The sequence below is a fragment of the Berghia stephanieae genome, chromosome 1 (assembly GCF_034508935.2).
Source record: "Berghia stephanieae isolate SIO BIC M18660-M18661 chromosome 1, UCSD_Bste_1.3, whole genome shotgun sequence".
NCBI lineage: Eukaryota > Metazoa > Mollusca > Gastropoda > Nudibranchia > Aeolidiidae > Berghia > Berghia stephanieae.
Window position 1 is genome coordinate 91,062,005 of NC_088360.1, and position 22,273 is coordinate 91,084,277.

Genomic DNA, 22,273 nt, shown 5'->3' on the forward strand with positions numbered 1-22,273 from the left:
TTATTATTATAACCTTTTCAATGAGTTTTTAAAAAGAGTTACCAAATACTGATATTGTTCCCACTCGAAGACATTTTGAGAAAATATTCCTTCTATTCCTGCCATGTATGGGTATGTGTGCGTGTATGTATGTATGTATGATTGTATATACGTATGTATGTGTGTTTGTAGGTATGTAGATATGGATGTATATATGTATGTATTATGTATTATGTATGTACCTGTGTGGGTCTCATCCACTGTACTAGATGGCGCTCAACTTACATCAGGTAGATGCCTTTTTTCATATAGGTGATATCTGTAAACAAACCAGCACTGAATAATGTTGGCTTTCTTGTCTTTCTTTTCTGTGTTATTTAAAGATAATCCTTTCATTTTCTTGGTAGAATGTCCCCTCATTAGACGACCATAGAGCATCGACAGGAGATTTGACCTTACCTTCAAAGGTTAGTTGAAAATACTGGATAGTGCTTCAAATATTTTTGTAAACACTTGGCTGTCTTAAGTTGTCACCAGTAAAGATGATCCTCTCTAACTGCTGGAGTAATGTTGTGGGGTCGTTTGACTTAAAAGGTGGGCTAGGGAAGTCAATATTATTTATGCTTTATATTCCCTCTTATATCTGTTTTCCCTTTGGAGATAATATTTATTCTTTGTTATTTATCTCTCCAGTATTTACTGATACTGAGATATGTTTTTTAGTCTAAACATTAATTTTAAAAGCATTTGCTTGTATCCATCTGTGATTTAGTCTAAATGGGAATTTTTTATTATCTCTATGACACGTTGATAGATTGATCTTAGAATCTATTTTGATCTCGATTTGAATCCATCCCCTTTGTCTTACCTTTTTCTTGGATGATTCAGATCTACAATTTTTTGACAGTCCTATCTTCTTTTTTAGTGGTGCTGAAATTGCTTTATAGTGCTGCCAGGCTCACAAACCCCTTTAAAAACTATTAAGAGCTAGGAATGTAAATATTATTGCTCCTTTAATTATTTAATCTGCGTCATCACATAAAAGGGAAGTTGTGCCTATGATTATATTCAATACTTTTAGCATTCAATCTCGGGGTCTTAGGTGGTCAGGTATAATGAGATGTTATGTATTTTTCCTTAAATTGTAGAAATATTTTGTTTGCAAAACATCTGTACAAATCATGAAAGATACAAGTGAAAATAAAATTCAAAGCACTGTTTCTGAAAAATGTGAAAATAGATGAAATGAAGGTTGACAAAAGGGGCTTGATATTTGTGTGTATCAATGTAGTTGTATATTGTTCAAATCTAGAGAGACTACACAACCCCAACAAGATCTGACACTTTTATCTACTCTCGGAACAAGGATCGTTTTGACCTTCTCAAGGGTTACAGTGGGAGTAGTCTTGATCTCGATGATATTGATGACCTGGACACAGGCTCTGACACCACAGAAGTCATCTATCCCCCTACTGAGTCGGATTCTGATTATTATGCCAGGTAAGGAAAGATAACTCGTACCTGCCTTTTTAAAATTTACTAGTTACTTTTTTTAAAATTTGTAAGTTATTATTATTGATATTTTGTCTTTTTTACATTCCTTCTTTATTTGTTTGTGCCGTTTGTCTGTCTTTGAAAATTGAATACAAGTCATATTTCTTGTATTTGGTTTATGTTATACATCATTTGCTACTGATATGAGGATTTAAGATAAATAAAAAATAGATGAAAGTTTATTTTAATTCAGGGTCCAGATAGCTTGGTATGTTGAGCACTCAGTGACCATGATAGGTTCTTGGTTGATGTTGAGCGGGGGGAGGGGGGGGGGGGTTGTATGGAGGCAGAGGACCCATCAGTGATTGGGTTGTTGAAGCTGTTGTGGTAAGTTCTATGTGAATAACTAACATCCTATTTTAAAGTTTGCAAACAATTGTTATTGACAGTTTAATACTATAGCAATTGAGATAAAACTCCTGTTCCATGAGCCTTATGGCTCTAAGTTACTAACTACACTGTTTAAATGCTTATCTTTTTTTTTTTAACACTTATTTAGAATTGTTTGTTTTTCTGTTCTATTGTAGTTCCTACCAAGTGTATGCCACTGGAGAAGATAAGAAGAAACCAAGACATAGTTCATCAGGAGTGGCACATCTAGATGACGGTAATTTTGATAAATTAAAAAAAAAAAAATTAAAGACATCTTGATAAGATGGTATTCCCAAATGAATCTTCACCGTTCAAAAAAGCATCCACATTTTTTTTCCTTTTTAAAAAAAATATTATCATCACATTGGCATATCATTTCATTTCAATTCAAAATTTCTTTATTATCAGTATATGCTACATATTACTCAGTCGACTTGCACTTATTTGCAGGTCTGGTAACCCAATTCATTATGGGCTCATTGTTGTAATGGAAATCTCAAAAAAAGGAGGCAAAATATTGACAATTACAACAATGTTAAACTAGGCCCATAATTGCATACGGATATCAGACCTGCATATATGTACACATTGCTCAGAGTACATAAGAGTAATTGCAAAATTTGAACATTTAAAAAAAAGAAATTTAAAATTAAATGTTAGATCTCTATGATCTTTCTCCAACATTAAAATTTTTATACATAACAATACATCATCACTAGTAAACAATACATTACATTCACTCATGCACTCTCACATTTTCTCGGATTTTTTGACTCATTTTAAGAATTAAAATTGATTTTATTATTTAGATTATAGAAATTATTAAAGACCCCCTAAAAGAATCTTTGGACTAAGAGAAACCGAACATTTACATTTTTTACCATTCCACAAAGCCATAAGGTTTTAAAATTGACTAAAAGAGGACATTTGTCTTATGTTTTCTGGCAAATTGTTCCAAAACACTGCAGCGGCATATTTAAAAGATTGTTTTCCGAAAGAGCTAGTTTTCGTTTTTGAAATATCTCATACAAACTCTCCTACTCAAACGACAGATAAAACGCCCACAAATTCTATCTCAGACAGTCAAAGACTGGATTGGGGAACCCCATTGCAGAGTGGTAAGGTACTTGGTTTTGGATCAAAAGGTTGTGGGTCCCAATCTTACTTTGGAGTTTAAAGGCTTTTGACCTTATTGCATATTGGAGTTAAAGACAAAAGTTGAGAAATGGGTGCGGAAAGGGTGTTTAACTAAAAATGAAACATAGTAAAGAAATTAAGTTGGTGTCCGGGGACTCTGCTCCTCCACCCTGTCAGGTCCTTAGCAGCCCCTGGACCCCAGCCTTCAGAGGTGGGAATCCAGACAGTCAAATTTTCAGAAGAGATTTTTGCAGTGGCACCCATGCACAAACCACCCCTTCCCTCTTCTAATCTCCCCACCCCATTTTTTGTTATACAGTTTTGCAAGCAGATTGATGAGTACTACCTCTAATTTGGTGAGATGGGCTCAATATTATTGTTTAAGGACTAAACATCAAGATGACCAAACAATAGCAACATAATATCTCACATGGCAAGGCTAGTTCCTGATTATAGGAACATTATTACAACCTTTAGTTTTCCCATGTCTTACAGCGTCCATTGCTATTTTCTGAGGCAGAGAGATATTGAGTTTGTTGGTTGTAATAATAAAGGCATTTCCATAGTACTTTATGCCCTAGCTGGAAAGTGCTTCCAAGATTTCAGACGGACATAGAACAGATAAAGTTATGAAGACAATACCTTAATATTTGTTTTCAGGGACTACCTCTTTTATATTGATATTTCGATTTCTTTCGCTTAGGTGTGGGTCTTTCTATCTTAATTTTATTTTCCTTAAATGCACAAACATCTTTCCTTATTTGTTCATCACTTCTTTTTCTTCATTTGTAGACCAAGAGGGGAAAACATGCATTGTCACAATTTTGTAAACACTGATTGATCTCCCTTAGTTCGTCCAGTCCGTATCATAGTTTGATGCCATTGTACTTTTGGGTGAAGAAAATGCATGGTCCACTAGCTGTATGCATCAAAATAATGGATACCATTTGAAAGAACATGCGAAGTCCAATATAAAAGTTCAGTTTTCTCCTAACTTGGAAAATGTGACTTGGCCTGTTTTCCTTCTTGTCCTTATTTATTTTTTAAGCATTAATGGGAACCTAAAAGGGGAAAAAATATTACATGAAATGAAAATGTAAGAAAATTGTATATTTTCATTTCATCTTTCAGGTTGTCATGTGTTCTAAGTTCCATGACTTTAGAATGAATATATTGTTTTTTTTGATTTAGTTCATGTCTTTTTTAAAAATTCCAATTATCATTCATTATTCTTATATTTATCCAGTATTTGTTCTTCCCCTCATGATTGTTTATAGATATATTTAGTATTCGGTATGTGTTTGGTCATAAAATTTTAGATTTCATGTGCTGCAGTTTCAACTACTCATTCATGAAAAGTCAAGCATTGTAAAAGTGTAAGCCACAAAATTAAATCTTATATTTCCAGATTTGCTTTTGTTATTCTACAGCAAAAATTGTGTCATTCGAAGACAGAGAGATCTGAGAAAACCATGATTATGCTATCATTAGTTTTCTTTATCTGTAAATATATCTTGCATCAAAGACAAAGAGGACCGTCTCTGCTACCTTCCTTACCTTAGCTTAAATCTCTCAGCATCAGGAGGCACATAATGCCTGGATATTTTCCCTCCATTTCATCCGGTCCTTGGCTACAGTCCTGGCCCTCTGCCAGGAATTCTATCAAGTTTCTTTATTCCTCTCCTTTTCCGTCATCCTATGTCATGTTATTTTTTCCTTACCATCTCTTTCCTCTGGAGTCCATCCTAATGCCACTACAGAACCATTCTTTTCCTTTCTCCCTAATCCAGTTCCCCCTTTTCCTTCGCACCACTTCACAACTTTTCTCTTCCTTTGTCAACCACAAAATTCTCTCTTATTCCTGTTTCTTCTACACAAATGAATAATGTTTTTCCATTTCAAAGAGGTCAGTGAATACAGGACATTAAAAGCTTATTCCCTCATTTTTTCTCAGAATGTTTAAACAAATTTTTTAAAATATAGATATGTCACTTTCTTTGGACAGAATTATCCAATCAAGGTTCTCGATGAGTCTTGCTCACTTGAAATTTTCAAATATTCGAATTTTCAGAGAAAGAAATCATAATCATAATTTTAAATACGATTTATTTTACCTTTGGAATATTAAGCCCTGAGGTACCAAGCAATCCTATTATCCCTTTGAAATATAATTAAAGTTTCAAAGTCTGTTGTGCTATAGAGCTAAACTTTCCTTTTTCATTTACTGAAAAAAAATGTTTATGTAGCCAAAAGTTGTTAGTGATACGAATATTTGGAAGCAATAGCATTGTCTTATTTAGATAAACCAAAATGTAAGAACATGACAGTCCCAAAAACAAATTCCTTATTTTTCAGAAATGTCAAAAGTTTAAAGAATTGTCTCTCACGACATGCAGTCTTTAAATCTTTCTGCTGTTTCTTTGATGGTGGTTGGCCTTGATGGCATGGTATGATTTTATTTCTCTCACCCAGTCACATCTGAGAGTACAGATCCAGTGTCCTTGGAAGATGATGAGGAGGGCACGGTGGTCTCCAACCCCACCACCCCATCCGACCCGGAGAAAGATTTCCCTCCTTGGTGTCCAGACAAGGTCTGTGTTTTGATAAGATTTGAATATGATTATTTGACTAATTAATTAATCTATTTATTTATTTATTTATTAATTTGTTTATTCATTGATTTATTTATTTACTCAATAATATAGTTAGTTTCTGTCCTGTGACCTTAATGCTGTATTATGTAAATGTAAACATCAAATTTTCGCTTTTTGTTGTCTTTGGATTGTAGTGATTTCATATTTACTTGATGAATCTTTTAATTATCTTGTTTCAGGAGGACTTTGTCAAGGAAAACTTTGAGGAGGACTTCAAACCAGTCCATTTTGAGCAATTTCAGAAAAATGTTGATAGTCTGGAGAGGGCATTGAGTGAGAGAGGAAGTCAGAGTTCTTCCGACTCATCAATACCATTCAGTCCTCGTCTGAGTCTCTCTGCCAGATTCATGTCTCGGGCACAACCAAAGTAAGTATTGGTTTAAAATCTTTCAGTTTGTTTTTATTTGTCTGTGTTAGAAAATTGAAACATGAAATGTCTAGCCATGTTTGACGCTTTGATAAAGTATGAATACTCACTGGAGGGATGTAATTTATTGAAATAAGTTCTTTGAAAATTACTCACCCCCCACCCCCACCTCCCCTCCCCGAAGAAAGAAAAATATTCAAAGCCCAAATAGACCCACCCTTTGTAATGCTATCTCTTTGTAAATATATTGTAGTATGGTTCTTATGTGTGTCTGTAATGTATTTTAATATGGTCCTAATTTTACAATGTTAATCATTTTGAATTATGTTTTTATAGGGCAAGCTCAAGTGTGACTGGGAGCTATAGACCTGACAATTGGTTTAGTGTAAGTAAAAGAAAATGTGGACTGTTTTTTGCTTGTATTTATTTTAATCCTAGATTATTTTCTAAGTTTTTATTTCTTATAGTTTTATTATTTGGTTTCTTCACTAATCACAATGTTGTGCTCATTTGTTACTTTGGCACGGTGGGGATAATCTGTGTGTACGTTGTTGTTGCATTAGTATTGTATTGATGTAATATTTGAGTAAGTTGGTATCAAAGTGATCAATTTCTCATTGGAGTTTTTTTTTTAATTTTTCAGTGTAAATTATCATTCTTGAACATAAAAGCAAGGGCTATCCATTTAAGAGATGTAGTTGATAACTATTGTGCAAGTGCATGGTGCTTTCATTTCATAATAAGAAAAGGCCTCATTTGCAACATAATATGCATCCGACAGTAAAATGGCTGTTTAAAAATGTTTTAAATTGTTTCTTAACATGGCATTTTGGTTATATTATATGTAGAACAAACTTTTTAAAAATAAAATTGAAAAGCTTTTTTAAAGTGGAAAATTGTGATTTATTTTCAAATCGTAAGAAACTTCTGAGTTCTCATTTCTTATCATAAAATATACAAATATATACATATATTCAATTTATAGACTCGAAATTACATCTGTAAGATATAATTTTTTGTTGCTTCCTGAAATAACCTTGAAGGTCAACAACAAATGAGCGACATGCCTTTGATCTCAAACCTATTTCCCACCATTCACCTTTTTGATTTCCTTAACAATCACAACCTTTTTATTTAGGATCTTTTCAACATCATTTTGTTTGGTGTAGGACAATATTAACTGTGTATGTTATTAAACTGTATGAGATCAAATCATATGTATAAAAGTGAATTAAAGATGTTTGTAGCTTAAGACAATAGATTGGATAATGATGATGTTGATATAATTCTTTACGAGTTGCAATCAAAAACAAACATACACAGTAATTGTATTACTATTTTGTCACACTAAGTTTGTGTTTGTGTTGTTTTTTGTTTTGTGTGTGTCTTTATTTGTTTGCGGTCTTTTTGTTTGTGTTGTGTTGTTTTGTGGGTTTTTTTCTTTTCTTTTTTTTTTCAGTGAAAATTTATATTTGTGGTTCTAACCACTGATATGAAAATAAAAGGCTAAAATTGATATATATTTATTTATTTTTCAGTATACTGTATTGTAATATTGATAAATTTGCTTAGTAAAATACGGTACATCCATATTGCTAATTCCGAAATACTGGTTAAACATTCTATTTACAAACAAAAATCTTACAAAAAGAGTGTGATATTTTTCATATTATCCTTCAAACAAAAGTAAATGAACTCAAATTTTGTAATTATTTAAATGACTCAGTTTCAATTTCCCTTTTCCCAAAGGCGCTGATACCAACAATCAAATCAAAAGTATGAACGAAAATATCTAAGTTTATTAATCAAAACATCAAATATGATGATAGCAGTTTGAAACCATTCACCTATTCCCAATTCTCTCTTACAAATCACACTCATGATTTGCCAGGAATCCACTCACTAATACTCAGTACTTTCCATGTCATGGGCCAATGTCTGATTTTTTCATAGACTCACCAACGTCTATACTCTTCAAAGACTCACCAATATTTTTTTCTAGTATCCTCTTAAATCTTAGCCAAAAGCAATATTGGAATGGAAAAGATAATGTACTTGATATTGTCTGAACTTTTGTATGAAGAAAACATTTGTGATGCTGCTCAGAAGGTAGTTGTAACAAATTAAAACCAATGATGATTAAACAATAATACAAAATGCACAAAATGAATAACAGTTTTCATTGATTTCAAACATTTATTCCTGCATAATCAAAGTTGCTGTAAGGTATTATTCACATTACGCTTAGTCTCGAAAATGAACACAATGAAACCAAATTTGTTAAAACTGGAGCAAGTCTACATATTATTTGTTTTACTCTGAAACAAAAGTAAGGGCCTCCTTTTGTGAGCAGCTCAGTTTTCTCTCTTTATAAATCTCATTTCATCAAATACTTTTTATTTGTGACGATAAACAGCTTTCTCCTGTAACAGTTTTGGTTTTTTTTTTTCAAATGTTTATGGAAGATCCCAACAGTGTCTTTACTTGTATTAAGTAGTCTCATATTTTCTTGGAACGTCTTTGGAGGCAGTTGTTGCATGACATTCATTTAGTATTAAATTTGTGAATCTGGTTCACTTCACATTCCAACAATTAACAGGGTTGCCGATTTTCTGTATATTTACGAAATTCAGTAAGTTAAAAAAAAACTTCTGTACATTTTTCAATCACTGGGTAAGCAGAAGTCAAAAGCTTAAGAAAGGCGAGCCAAATAGTGACACCAGGATACAAGCCTATTTAAGTAAAATCACACTTGACCTATCCTTTACTATGATGCCATGTCTTGTATTGAAATTAAGAACATAATGTCTTTTTACTGGAGTCCAGTGTTTAGATTTTTCAAGTATATATATTCGATGTTTTTTCGTATAAGTTCAGTAAATTTTTGCCCCCTGAATTTAAACAAGGATGGAATCAGGTGAGGCTGGGGATGAGAGGAGCAGATCACTTAGTGGCAGATATTTATTGTAGTTAATGTTGGTAACAACTTAGAAAGGAACAAAATACAAAACAAGACATAAGACATAACAAGCCCTTCATAAGCCAACATTATTTGTATTTTGTTTGGTTTTGTTAGCTACCTTAGGAAAGGTTATGATCCTAAAACAATCCCTGTTTGGCGTATTATTCTTTTTCGAATCTGTTACACTCAATTTTGTTTCATACTTTTATAGTCCACAACTTAAGGTGGTCTAGTCTTACTTGACATTTATTGTTCAACAATTTATATCGTTATCATACATCTATAAGAGGTCAGCAACTTCTCCAGAAAAATTTATTTCATCCCAGTATATCCACCTCTGTTTTGTTCCTGATCTCAGATTTAGGATTAATATATTTAAACTGTTAGAAATGCTCTACATTTCAATGCTGTTTATTCAAATTACTTTTCTTTTTAGTGTGATTGATAATTAAGTTATGTTCCTAGTTTAGAAGCCAAAGAATAAAGTTTCAATAGATGTTAAAAGGAACACAGTCAAACAAACTGAGACTTACAATAATAATAATGATATTAATGATAATAATAATAATAATAATAATAATAATAATAATAATAATAATAATAATAATAATAATAATAATAATAATAATAATAATAATATAATAATAATAATAATAATAATAATAATAATAATAATATAATAATAATAATAATAATAATAATAATAATAATAATAATAATAATAATAATAATGATGATGATGATGATGATAATAATAATGATAATAACTATAATAATAATGATGATGATGATAAAGAAAAACAATAACAGAAAAGTTTCAAACAACCAAATAGATAGTCAAACAAATGGGTAAGTACAGACAGCTAATCTGAAATCTATGAGATGTTAGTACCAACATCCTACACAAGCCTAACCACAACCAGCTTTTTTTTTTTTCATTGAATTGTTCATTGTAATAATTTATGAATCATATACCTATACCATTCCCTCCCTCGCTATGGCCTGCTGCCCCCGCCCTACTACTCTCACCACAGAGAAACAAAATGGAAATGACTCGAGCTATGGATGAAACGAGGAAAAGTCTTTTGGCTGTAAGTCATCACCACTGTGGAATGTAATCTATTTTCGCATTTAGTTTTTTTTTAAAAGGAGAACTTCCAGTAGTCATTGGAAAACTGTTCCTGTAGTCTTTTAATGGAAACACTGAATAGTTTTTGACTTTTAGTTGTCTAAGTACAAGATGAGATCACAATCTTTTGTGGGTTATTATATTGATGTAGACTAGTGGAAGTTAGACGCTGCATTACCCCTCAGAAAAATTAAGGGATTTTAAGACAATGAAAGGTTAAATATAGTGAATGTAAGATGTGCTTTTTTCACATTACAATGCTTTTTGTGTTCATATCTATAGTACTGACTGCATGACTATTTTCAAACTTTTATTGTATTCCAAAGTCAATTGAAAAATTCTGAGAATACTGAGTATTCGGAAATAAATACTTTTGATAGTAATGACATTGAAGTTTTGTGGAGTTATTTTTTATCAGTTATTGTATATTCCAGAATTATCAGTTTGTTTTAAAATCACAAAGGGTATGATAGGGAAAGGATATCAGGTTACAGAAAGAGTTCTATTTCAAACTTCGAGACGTTTAATGGTCAATGAATCTAGAACATAAAGCTTGATTATGAGAACTGAAACACAAATAATCTATGACAATGATAAAGTAAAGGATTTGTGCCCCGATATTTTATGTCAATAATTTTTGCATGTGCAATATATTGCTTTGGAAGTTGTAAATGAAATGGCATGAAAAAAATCATATTACATTATAACTCAATATTTTAGCCATTCAGTCGATAAGAAAGTGAAATTTACATCAAAGTAGGCACTTTTCTAATTGCTATTCACTGTATCTACAAATAAATCTGACAAGAATTACAAAAAAAAATTGAAAAAATTATTACAACCATAATTTTTAGTCAACAGATACATTTGGATAGACGCCTAAAATTAAATTTCTCAAATGTGGTACACCCTTTCCTCTTTGACTCATCACCCAAAACAAAAATAATAGCAAATAAAAATGTTTTTAATTAAAAGATAAATGAAATTTTAAAAGATAAACCCATTTACACAAATCTCTTTGCAATATAGTTTTATCACAGATCACCAATAAATCTCTTCCGCATAATTTTGGCTGGAAATTTTTTATTTCAAATAAGTCTCATATCTAAGAATTTTTGACTATTGAGTGTCATCTCAATACATCTTTATTAGAATTTCTGGTCAAAATGTGAGGAGTAAATAAATATGTTTTGTTTGTAGACATACAATGATTTCAATGGGCTTTTTTTTTCTAACGTTACTCACCAATGATTTTCACACCATCTAACATATCAGTTAATTATTTATGATTTGTTTTCAGCATTGGGTTTTTTTTCTCCATATTTATTTATTTGTTTTCATTTTTCTAAGACTTAAAAGCCATAACAGAACTATCGTTAAACAAAATAATCAATGATGGTATTTTCAGGCTAGGGCACTGATTTGTCCAATCGTGGCTCAAAATGTAAGAGTAAAATGTCTTTTTATTATCAAAACTGTTTTTGTTTTGAAAATTCATTGACTGAAACTCTCTTTTAAAACAATTGACTTCCCTAATCCAAAAGCCAATTCATGGCATTATTGCATTCTGTTACTTTGTAACCTTGTGAATCAAACTTTATACATTGTTATACTATTTATATTTTGTATGAAAAAGGATTTAACAGCATAAAAGAGGCTTCCATTCTGTGAAGAGAGTTGATTTTGAGTTAATTTGAGTTGATATTAATAGATCTTCCATTTATTTCCTCTCTCTATCTCTAATTAATAAGTGGTAACAAATATAAAAACATTATTTTTCCAGTATTTATTCAGTTGCTTAGTAATATAAATAGATTTATATTTTGTAAGAACGAGGGACATAATTATTACAGCATTGAATGTTGTTAAACATGCATTTCTTAGATCATCTGTTTACATATAATGTACCGTAATGTAAGTATGATAAGTATATCTATCGCTGATATTTTGAAGCCCTTTACCAGACAAAATAAATCTATGTGTGCATTTATCACTTACATTCATGTATTCATTCATTGAAATAGTTATTTATCCATCTATATCATTCTTTCCTTCCTTCATTCACTCATTCATTCATGAGATGTTTTTAGACACATTCATGATAACATCAATATGCATAGCAATGACATTGATATCAATGTAGATATTCATTGTCTCTCATTGAATGATCTTGATCTTATTAATTTCTTAAGTATTTTGAGAAAACAATGTGCATATTAAAAGTGTACTGATATTACAATGTCGCATTACAGATGAATTTACGCAGCACATCGCCTGAAGAAATGGATGAATCGCCATCTCCCCCTGTCAAGCTTGATAGAAATGTGAGTGCTTCCAGGAACAAATAGTTACTACATTTGGAAGGACCATTTTATGATAGCATAAATTTTTAATGGTCATCAAAATTGGATATAGATATGCATTTTTTGACATGGCAGTATATCATTGGTCAGGCTATGTTATTAGCTTTGCAAATATTAGGCTCCCTTCTTTTTCTCCCCCCTCCCTTTCTCTCTCTCTCTTTCTCTCTCTTTCTCTCTCTCTCTCTCTCTCTCTCTCTCTCTCTCTCTCTCTCTCTCTCTCTCTCTCTCTCTCTCTCTCTCTCTCTCTCTCTCTCTCTCAGGGTTCTAATTTTAGTGCTGATTATTTAAAATAGCATCATGCAAAAAAAAATTAACAAATTAATTAATAAGATTTGTTTTTAATTTTTCATGCGTCTAAAATAATATTAAAAAAACTTTTATTACTTTTTTCTCCTTTTTTTATTTTAATGTGATTTTTAGATATCGAAGTCTTTCCACACTAGCCATGAAAGTGGAACAGGGTATATATATAATCATTGTTGTACTGTACTTTTCAGTTCTAAAGTTATAAATAAATCTACAAAAATTAAAGTGCGCAATATTCCGTCATGTTACTTATGCATTTGAACTGATTCCTTACATTTCTTATACATTTGTTTAAAAAAATAAATTTTATTCCCAGAGTTTCAAGTCTAACTTGTTTCCATCCTCTCCTCCTGCTGGTGAGTCGTATTTTATTATCTTTTATCATTTAAAAAAAAAATGAATGAAACAAATTTTGTTTCTGCAACATAAATTTTTAAAAATGATTTTAAAGTCTTATTTGATGTATTTGACAGTTTAGAGCTGTACCTTAAAATTTAAAAAAATCTTTTTTGTTTCTACATTTTGACCAGAAAACTGTCACTTTCTAAAATTTAAGATGACCCCTAATTTCTCAAAAAGTCTAGACTTTTCGCCAGAAAAATTTTATCTGCATATATTAAAAGATAAAGTTATTTGAACTGTTTGAATATTGTATTTCTGATCCAGCACTCCTAAATAACATTAAGTAATATATTTATATGCCGAATCAAATAGTTTTTTGTTTTTTTTACCAGGTTGTTCAAAAAGTTGAGAGTTTCTCCTTTTGTTTTAAAATGATGTTAACCAAAAATAACAACAAAAAAGAGAAAGATTGATTGTAAAAGTAGAAGAAAAGAAAAGCAAAAGCTTTAGTTATCAAAATTTGATAAAATAACTATCTTCAATCAGACTGATGGACGTTGAAATGTTTATAATTCAATAGATATATAACGAATATATATATCTATTCCATTGATCTTAAAATGCAGTTTCTCCAAACTGACCTCACGGACCTCATACCATCTTTATCAGTATCATAATGCTGGAAAATAGAATATGTATGATTTGTTTGATTTGGCCATATTTGTCCTGTCTTCTCTTTGTATGAGAGTTTTATATTTTTCAATTTGTTTGTAAATGGGCAAGTAATATAGTTTTTCAATTTTACAAGTAATGGGGGTACTGGATTTCCTAAAGGTCTTTTTAAAAATCACAATAAGAAATTTCTTCTTAAAAACAAAATTTGATGAATTATGTTTTTTTGTCATTAAAAAAAGTCTTAGTTTCGCCACCCCCTTACGGATCAGGATCTAAAAACCTTCGAGTTTGCTGGGCAGCTTTTGACCTTTCTCATCACCCAATCGAAGAAGACACTGCCACCCTTGTGTTTCATGCTCCACCACACCATTGCTGTCATCATCACCACTTCCTCCACCAACCTCAGCAGCAGCAGTATAATCCTACCCATTGCCCAAGTTGCCACTCAACCAGCAATTCAATCAGTCATACAGAGATGCCATTACCACCCCATAGAAAATCATTTGCATTTCAAAGCCGCATCCCTACCCCGACATCCTCTCCCCGACCGCCTAGAGCCAAGAAAGGCATTTCACCTGTGCTGCCAAGATCTGGATCTCTTAGTGGATCTCCTCCTAAGAGTAGGTTTACTCCCTCCTCTGATGAATCACCAAGGATCACATCAAGGCCAACAACCAGAGCAATAAAAATAAGTTCTCGAGCTGGAAGTGCAGGCAGCACAACAAGTAGCACAGGATCTCCCACCACCTCGCGTAGCTTTCCAGGCACACCTCCAGGTTCCACCAACAGACCATCTCGCCACCATCACTGCTTTCCCAGGGGTAAAATTTGAATTTTGACAGATTGGATCCACGCATGATCTAAGGAGTGGTGTAGCTGATGTTTTCCTGAGACCCCCAGGGTCTGAAAGTCATTAATATTATTGTGCATTGTTCTCAGATTCCCCTTTAACAGGAGTGTTTGTTCTTTGAGTAGAATTTATAACTTGAAAAATTTTGAAGTTTATTTTTGTGTGATTTTATCTAATGACTTTGTTTTCTGCAAGACATGTTATTTACTTTGTGTAACAAATTGAATGTGATTTATTTTCCTTTTATTATTTTTAAAATAGCATCTTCATTCACAACTATTTATCCAATTGTAACTGCTCCTTTCCTTTTCATTATTTAATACCAAATTTCGTTTTGTACTTTTTTATTTTGTTTTTTGTTTGTTAATGGTTTTGCTTATACTTTTCTGCTCTTTTTTTTTATATATCCTTTCATTAGTTCAAATTACTCTTAAAGCTCGTTTTCCTGCGTGTATATTTGTTTTTCCTGTAATTTAATGATCATTAATTTTTTTCTCCTTTTGTGTCTACATTCTGTATCCAGCTTTCTTTTGATTCGTGAGATTTTTAATTTTGTTGAATGTATCTCAAGCCTTGAAAAAAAAATATTACTGGCATGCTGAATTGCCCTTTAGGTGTGCATGTTAAATTGTTTCTTAAATCCTCCAAAACTTTTATCACAGCCAAATTTTAATCATTCATGGTAAAATACTATACCTTCTTTACCATTTGCGATGTTGCCTTGATAAATTGCTCCTGATAAATGATTGGCAAAAATATTGCATTGTGTTGGATACAGCATTATTTGGACAAATCGCCCTCTGTTTCCAGGGTGTTTGGAAAAGCAGAATAACTCTTAATGATTATCTTTTGTGTGTCTTGGTGGCCTCAGATTAGACACCTTGTTAGATTGCTCTTGAAATCCACTTCTGTACCTATATGAAGTGGTCGCCTTGTCTTACCTTTGTCTTAGGTATTTGTAAGCACAGCCAATTTTTAGATCTTGAACCATCCCTATTTGTTTTACTTTTATTTTCTTTTGAGTGCAGTTTAACTCCTCAAACAAATATTTTAAAATAATACTTATTGCATTCTTTTCCCTTTCCATTTTCCCCTCATTGATACCTTCTATGCTATAACAACAAAACTCTCAACCTTGAATATAAATTTTTACTGTCTTACAGTTGAACAAAATCAAGAATCAAGTCGGCTTAACACGTCAGGTCCTCTTGCCAAGAAAATCAATAAAGAAAAAGAGCGTCGCAGAAGCTCTTCCTCCAAAACATCAGATGTCTCATCTGCCGAATTGACAAATCCATCAAAAGCAGTGATCAAAACTCGACCCTCATATTTCAAAACAACAGCAAGTTCCAGAAGCAAAGTGAACAGAGACTCAGATGTAGCCCCATCATCTGTAACAGCCAGTCCAAATCGTAATGGAGAGCCTTCAAGAAGGAGATCCTATGGGAAGAGTGAAGCTAGAATGCCCTCATCAAAACTAAGTTTTTATGCTTCATCACCCAACCTTGCTCTAATTTTGGATGCAAAGGAAGAAGACGAGACAGATGAAAGTGAGCCAATGTGGAGAAACACTCAAAAAACAAAAGAATCACCTCTGAGAATGAAGTCCATGTCCAATCTGAAAGCTCTTGCTGATCTCTCTAAAAGTGTTCCAGACATAAATGACAGTGGTTCTAGCACAGACAGTAGCAGCACAAGTGGAGGTCCAACTCAACCACAACGCAGATCTGTATTTGGTCCAGTTGCCAAAATTACAACTCGTTATTCTGAAGGCTTGACTGACAAAGACAGAATGCCTCCTCCACCAAATGGAGGAAGTTTGTTGTCCAAAAAGCGGATAGGTCATGAAAGACGGGAACGCAGCAGATCTGGTTCCACCTCTGAGTTGACTTTGGATGAGGCCAAGAGTATTTTACTTGGCAAATCTGGAATTTTGGCGACTTCCAAACCTGCAAATGTGACCAGCCTTACCATTGCCCCTGTGACCACCCTTAGTCAGGGTCAAGTTCATACCTCCACAGCTTCCTCTTCCATCTCCGATCTTCCTTCCTCTTCTCTTCCTGGTCAATCTGATATTATCCCTATGTTTGAACCCACACCCTCTCAACTGGCAGTTGCTGAGGAGATAGAGCAAACAGCCAATATGTTGAGACACCAAAACCAGGCCAATATGAGCTCTACTTACTCTACTGACCACTCCAACTTGGAGGCCAGTCCATTGGATCTTCCAGAGAGAGATGGTCCTTCACCCGCCCGAAGATCTTCATCGTCATCATCCACATCGGTACCACATCCTACCATGACATCATTATTTACATCATCATCAACTGCTTCATCATCATCATCATATTCATCTCCACCATGTCAACCTTCTCACATGCCCTCCACATCATCACCCCATGCCCCTGTACTTCATACCATGGATCTGAACAAAGATGGTGAAGAGGAAAAGCCTCAGTCAGTGAGAGATAGAATTGCCAAATTGAACACATCAAAAAGCTCTCCAGTTGCTGCTGTCTCCACGTTCAACTCCAAGCCTGGTAGGACATCAAGTCCTCATAGGAGAGTCCTACCAGCCTCTCCACAAGTTTCGACTAATGCCCCCATCAACCCCAGTTTAGGTCCTCCAGAAGCTACTGACAGTTCCAGAGTTTCTATAGACACAGGCTTGGGTTCGGAGTCTGAGTTGGACTCCATGATGGGGACACACACTGCAGGGGCTATGGGGTAAGTGTTAGGGACATCAATTAATTGTTTTACACTGTCTCCTTCAGCATTCTATTAAACAGTGGAACTGATGAAAATAGAGTGCAAGCAGTGCAACACATTCTATTCATTATGTGTGTCCAATTCAAAGATAACTTAAAATTGATCATTTCTCATAGTTCTTTCTCTTAATTCCCCGTTTGTTGGTCTAATTTTAGAGAATTTAATAAAGTTACTTAGCCTTGAAAATCAGCTATTACTTTCCAGAATACCTTCTCTTAAATTTCAGCTCTAAGTATAATAGAAAATATTAAAATATTTTTAAAAAGAATTTTCATGTTTCATTGCTAAAAATCCATAAAACCAAGGGTTTTGCAAAATGTTATAAAATCAGCTCTTTATTAGATACCCAGGCAATATAACAATTTGATTAAAATTTTGTTAATTCAAGTCCTTATGGTTAAAGTAAAGGATCACCAAATTTTGTAAATGAATTGCACAACATGTTTTTTTTAGATAATTATATCATAATGGCTCCCTTGCTTCTTCAAATAAACCCAGACTCTGTCAAACTGAGTATAACAAACTTTCTTTCAATGTGCTTATTCAAGAAAAAAAAAAAGTTACTGCATTCTCCTGGTATTCTGTATTTTATCTTTAAAGGTTTCAATTTTGATCAGAAACTTGATACCAGCAGGCTGCTTGCTTGTTTTAACCTTTTATAGGATTACTGCTCACACCATCTTGTTTATTTTTTTATTTTTATTTATTGACTTATTTTTCAGTCCCAGCCCAAAAGCAGACCGTTCCAAACTAGCCCTACCACTTGTTACTTCTCCTTCATCATTAGAACAAGGTATGCATTTATCTCCTTTCTCTCTCTTTAAAAAAAAAAATCCTCTCATGCTCAATGTGGCCAGATAAGGGCTCAGGATAAATGCGTTGATAATATCCAAATGGTAAATCATTTAATTTCAAATAATAAGATTATTGTTTGTTCAGAATGTCACTACGGATACTGTGTAATCTTTTTCAAGGAAGGGATATTAAATAGATTTCATCAACTTATCCATTAATGTTTTTATTTCAGTTCGAAATTGCAAGATAGCATTGGATGATTTGCGATCTCAGCTAAGCAAGTTAAAGGATCTCTTTGCCCAGGTAATTTTGTTTTCTTTATTCATGAAATCAATATATGCATCTTTAAAAATTGAGGTCAATGATGAGCCAGGTAGGTCACTCTTTCTGTTTTCTATACCCCTATACCTAAATGTGGAATGTTAATGGTCCTTACCATAACTGGGGTCTTTTTATTCAAAAAGGAAATGGTCATATGCATATTTTTTTGGAGAGATGATGTTTCTTTTTCTTTTCTATATATGTATGTGATATGTGGTCTTGTGGTATGACAGTCGCTTTTCTTAGAAAAGGCTTTTTACTCACCGTACTCAGGTGTAAAATGAGTACCTGGCCATTGACAACGTTGTCTCTGTCCAAAATAAAATGTAATATCGCCTTACAGGCTTCATGTCATGTCCTATATGTTGTGTTGGCCAGGGACCCCTTGTAAAGCGCTTTGAGCACATTTAGTGGATATTGCGCTATTTTCCTGAATTTATTAAATGAGTTATTATCATCATGCCACTCGACACCACAAGCTAGCTAGTGAGTGTTGATGCATGGTAAACATAAATAATTTTTAAACCCATGAAAAAATACCTTTATTCCTCACCTCAAAGTAAGATTCTTAACCAACAAGTTGTAAAAGGCTTTATTTTGCAATGAATTCAAGTTATCTATAGCGATCATTTTAGAAAATATTTGCTTCTTTATCATCAAAACGTTTGAGAAAGCCCTGCTCACACGCAATTCCCCATTTATGTTGGAATTTGCATTCATACGCTCCAAAAGATTAGTTCAGATGGCCAATCAGCCATCTTTTCAAACTATTTAAGCCAATAAATTGAGCTAAAATATTATGTAATCGTTAAATATTTATTATATTCAACAAGTTCAAAACAATTCTCAACAATTGCGATTTTACTAAGAAATATTATGGTTTCTAAGATTAGGGGTGGGATGATAATGATAATAATAATATATAATTATGTAAGATTGTTTGAGATTAATGTATATTTTGTTAGCAATTGAATGCTACCCTTTTGTCAGGCAATCTGTATCCATGCCTTTAAGTAGTCTCAAACTAATGACATTGATAGAACGCTTTTGGTTTTACTTTTAATCCCCTGCTTGAGCTAGTTCCCTTGTCTTTTTTTCTAAGCACCGAATATTTATCATCTTTTGAAAATCCCATCATCTTTCTTTTTACAAGCTTTGAAAGACCTAGATTGTTGCAGGGACCTAAGAGTGGTACAAATGTTGTAAAACCTATTGAAAACAAACTCTGGATATCACAATTGTTTGATCCTTTTGGCCTGCTTGTCTTTAAGATGTGACCAAAAATGTAAGCATGATCGGCAAGGATCCATTTATATTTGTATTGACCATCTTCTCGTATTTAAAGCTACTCTGCTCCCTCTTTATAAAACTCGCTATTGTTTATCTGCAGGTTGATGGTCGGAGTGACGAATCCTCAAGAGTTATTCTGACCATGATGGGCCAAGCTTTCCATGAGGCACAAAGCATAATCATGGAGTTAGCATCACAAACTCCCAACATGTCTCCTAATGTCTCGGCAACATTTGGGTCCAACCATACCCAATCCATAACTGCATCTCACCAACCTTCATCATCCTCATCTCAAGAAAGGCTTCCCCCATCCAAAGCATTCCAATCTTCCTCTTCTTCTATTCCACCCATAGGCAGCAACTCCAGTAATGGCAATGATTCCTCTCCTTCATCTTTCTCTGCAACTCCAAAAAATATCAGTAGTAGCAGTGATTTAACCGCTAGTGTTAGAGACTTAACTAACCAGCAGGTGGCAGCACTGGCCGCCACTAAAGATATTCTCCAACCACTCATGTCTCAGCTGTCGCAAGATTTGAGTGAAGGGGTTTTAAAAATCGTAAGAGAAAAATTGGACCAAGCCTCACACGATTGTTCAAATGTGTAATTAGTTATTATTTCATCCATAGTGCATTTTCCTTTTGATAGCACTTAAACCCAGGATCAACGTTATGTAAATTTAAAATTCAAGACAAACTACAAGTACAAGACTCTTTTTATCCATTCTGAAAAGCAGTTTGTATTCAGAAAAATAAAAGTCAAAACATTTTGAAGCAGACAAGATCGGAGAAAAACGGAACAATAGTTGCGAATTACATGTCGTCCTCATTAAAAAAAAAGCCAGGGTTTTACCAGAATTATAGGTTCAGCTCTTTCTTAAATAGCCAGGCAGCTTTTTAACAATTTAGTATAAAAAAAAGAAAATAACTTTATTATAAGTTAATATGAAGGATCACCAAATATGTGGGAGTTAAACTATTAAATTATTAAATAAAAAGTAAATGTTTCACCTACTAGAATTTAGTTGAGTTTAGATGAAGAAAATGAAAGCATTGTTCTCTGATTTAATGAGTGTTAGAAATGCTTTCACATCATAATTATTGTACAGGACTTGATCTCAAATGCTAATATAATACTAATGCAACATTTTGCTGGAAAAATGGTTTATAATTGAGTACGTAATGAGTTGGTGTGTGTATATATATATATATATATATATGAATTGTAGTGTACAAAATAGATTTGAAAACGTTAATAAACTTGATATATGTATGTTTTTCATCGTATCGATGCAAATGACTATAGTGACATAGTGATAAATGTTCACAATCACTATCATCAACATTGTTATATTTTACTGCTGATTTTGAAAAGTTTGCTCATTTATTATATTCACTTAACCATCTCAATGAATTTGCAAACATTACTGTTTGAAGATCGAAAATATAACAAACAGAAGGAATGATGAGGGTGAAAGGTAGCTTTAATTAATTAGATAGTAGAATTATTAGTACATTTGGAGTTCTCCTTAGTGGGCTATATGGACGAATGATGATTATAGCATAATACTCATTAGATTCTTTGTTATTGTTATATTCATTGGTCATCCATATTACCATAAAGAAAAAAAAAGAAGACATTTGAACCACTGGAACCAGTTGTTTTCATTATTGATTAATGCCAGCTCTACTTTTTTATCTAAATGTTTATCATCTCACAGTTGAAGTTGAAGTCATTATTTAAACGTCAATTAAGTTTTAGATACATTAGAAGAGTTTTGTAGAATGTTTACATCCTTGGTTTGTGTAGATAATAAATTATAAACCCCAACTTGTTCATCATTGATTATTTTTGTCTTTACTCAATGCTGATTCAGATTTTGCTTTTCAAAACTTAATCTTATCTTTCATTCATGACTTAATCTATGCAAAGTGATTTTTTTTTATTTACCATGAATTCACCTCCATTTTAGAGGTTATTATTGATTTTTGTGAATGTTGATATTTTAATTGACCCTGTTACTTTTCTCTTGTTATAATTTTTAAAAACTATTATTCACTGTCCTGTTGCCGGAATGGCAACTGGTTATTCTTCAATCAAATGTGCAATACCAAATACTATCTTGTGTTGATCAAAACCATTTTGATAATTGATTCATTAAATGTGTCATTATTTTGGTTTGAGTTTTTTGTTGTTGTTTTTTTGTTTTTGTTTTTTTCTTACTTTACTTCATGCCGAATTATTTTCCTTTGATTTGAAAACTGTTATTGAATTTCTTTCTCTCTTTCAACCAACAGTTCTAGTTTCTTTAACCTCACTGTCTAGACTATAATACATCTCCATAGTTTGTTTTTAAAAGTGGTCCAGAAGATCTTGAATTCATATGAATGATACTTAATTTTCTTATTTGA

General features: G+C 32.8%; 1 protein-coding gene across 10 annotated transcripts in view; it reads left to right on the forward strand.

The window, feature by feature from the left end:
* The window catches only part of LOC144961495 (uncharacterized), a 56,323-nt gene extending 35,537 nt beyond the window's left edge, over nucleotides 1–20,786 (forward strand). For 2 of the 10 annotated variants that reach the window (XM_078894668.1, XM_078894661.1), the window contains 15 exons: nucleotides 387–446; nucleotides 1,292–1,479; nucleotides 2,061–2,140; nucleotides 2,958–3,023; nucleotides 5,515–5,633; nucleotides 5,876–6,063; nucleotides 6,400–6,448; nucleotides 10,060–10,116; nucleotides 11,563–11,598; nucleotides 12,407–12,478; nucleotides 13,140–13,179; nucleotides 15,854–17,417; nucleotides 18,182–18,252; nucleotides 18,487–18,557; nucleotides 19,966–20,786. In XM_078894668.1, coding sequence (XP_078750794.1) covers nucleotides 387–446; nucleotides 1,292–1,479; nucleotides 2,061–2,140; nucleotides 2,958–3,023; nucleotides 5,515–5,633; nucleotides 5,876–6,063; nucleotides 6,400–6,448; nucleotides 10,060–10,116; nucleotides 11,563–11,598; nucleotides 12,407–12,478; nucleotides 13,140–13,179; nucleotides 15,854–17,417; nucleotides 18,182–18,252; nucleotides 18,487–18,557; nucleotides 19,966–20,469 — 3,165 coding nt within the window. In that variant the 3' untranslated portion in view covers nucleotides 20,470–20,786. The remainder of the gene's footprint in view (nucleotides 1–386; nucleotides 447–1,291; nucleotides 1,480–2,060; nucleotides 2,141–2,957; nucleotides 3,024–5,514; nucleotides 5,634–5,875; nucleotides 6,064–6,399; nucleotides 6,449–10,059; nucleotides 10,117–11,562; nucleotides 11,599–12,406; nucleotides 12,479–13,139; nucleotides 13,180–15,853; nucleotides 17,418–18,181; nucleotides 18,253–18,486; nucleotides 18,558–19,965) is intronic. The other 8 variants (XM_078894699.1, XM_078894677.1, XM_078894707.1 and 5 more) reach the window with 6 other exon arrangements.
* The last annotated feature ends 1,487 nt before the right edge of the window (nucleotides 20,787–22,273 follow it).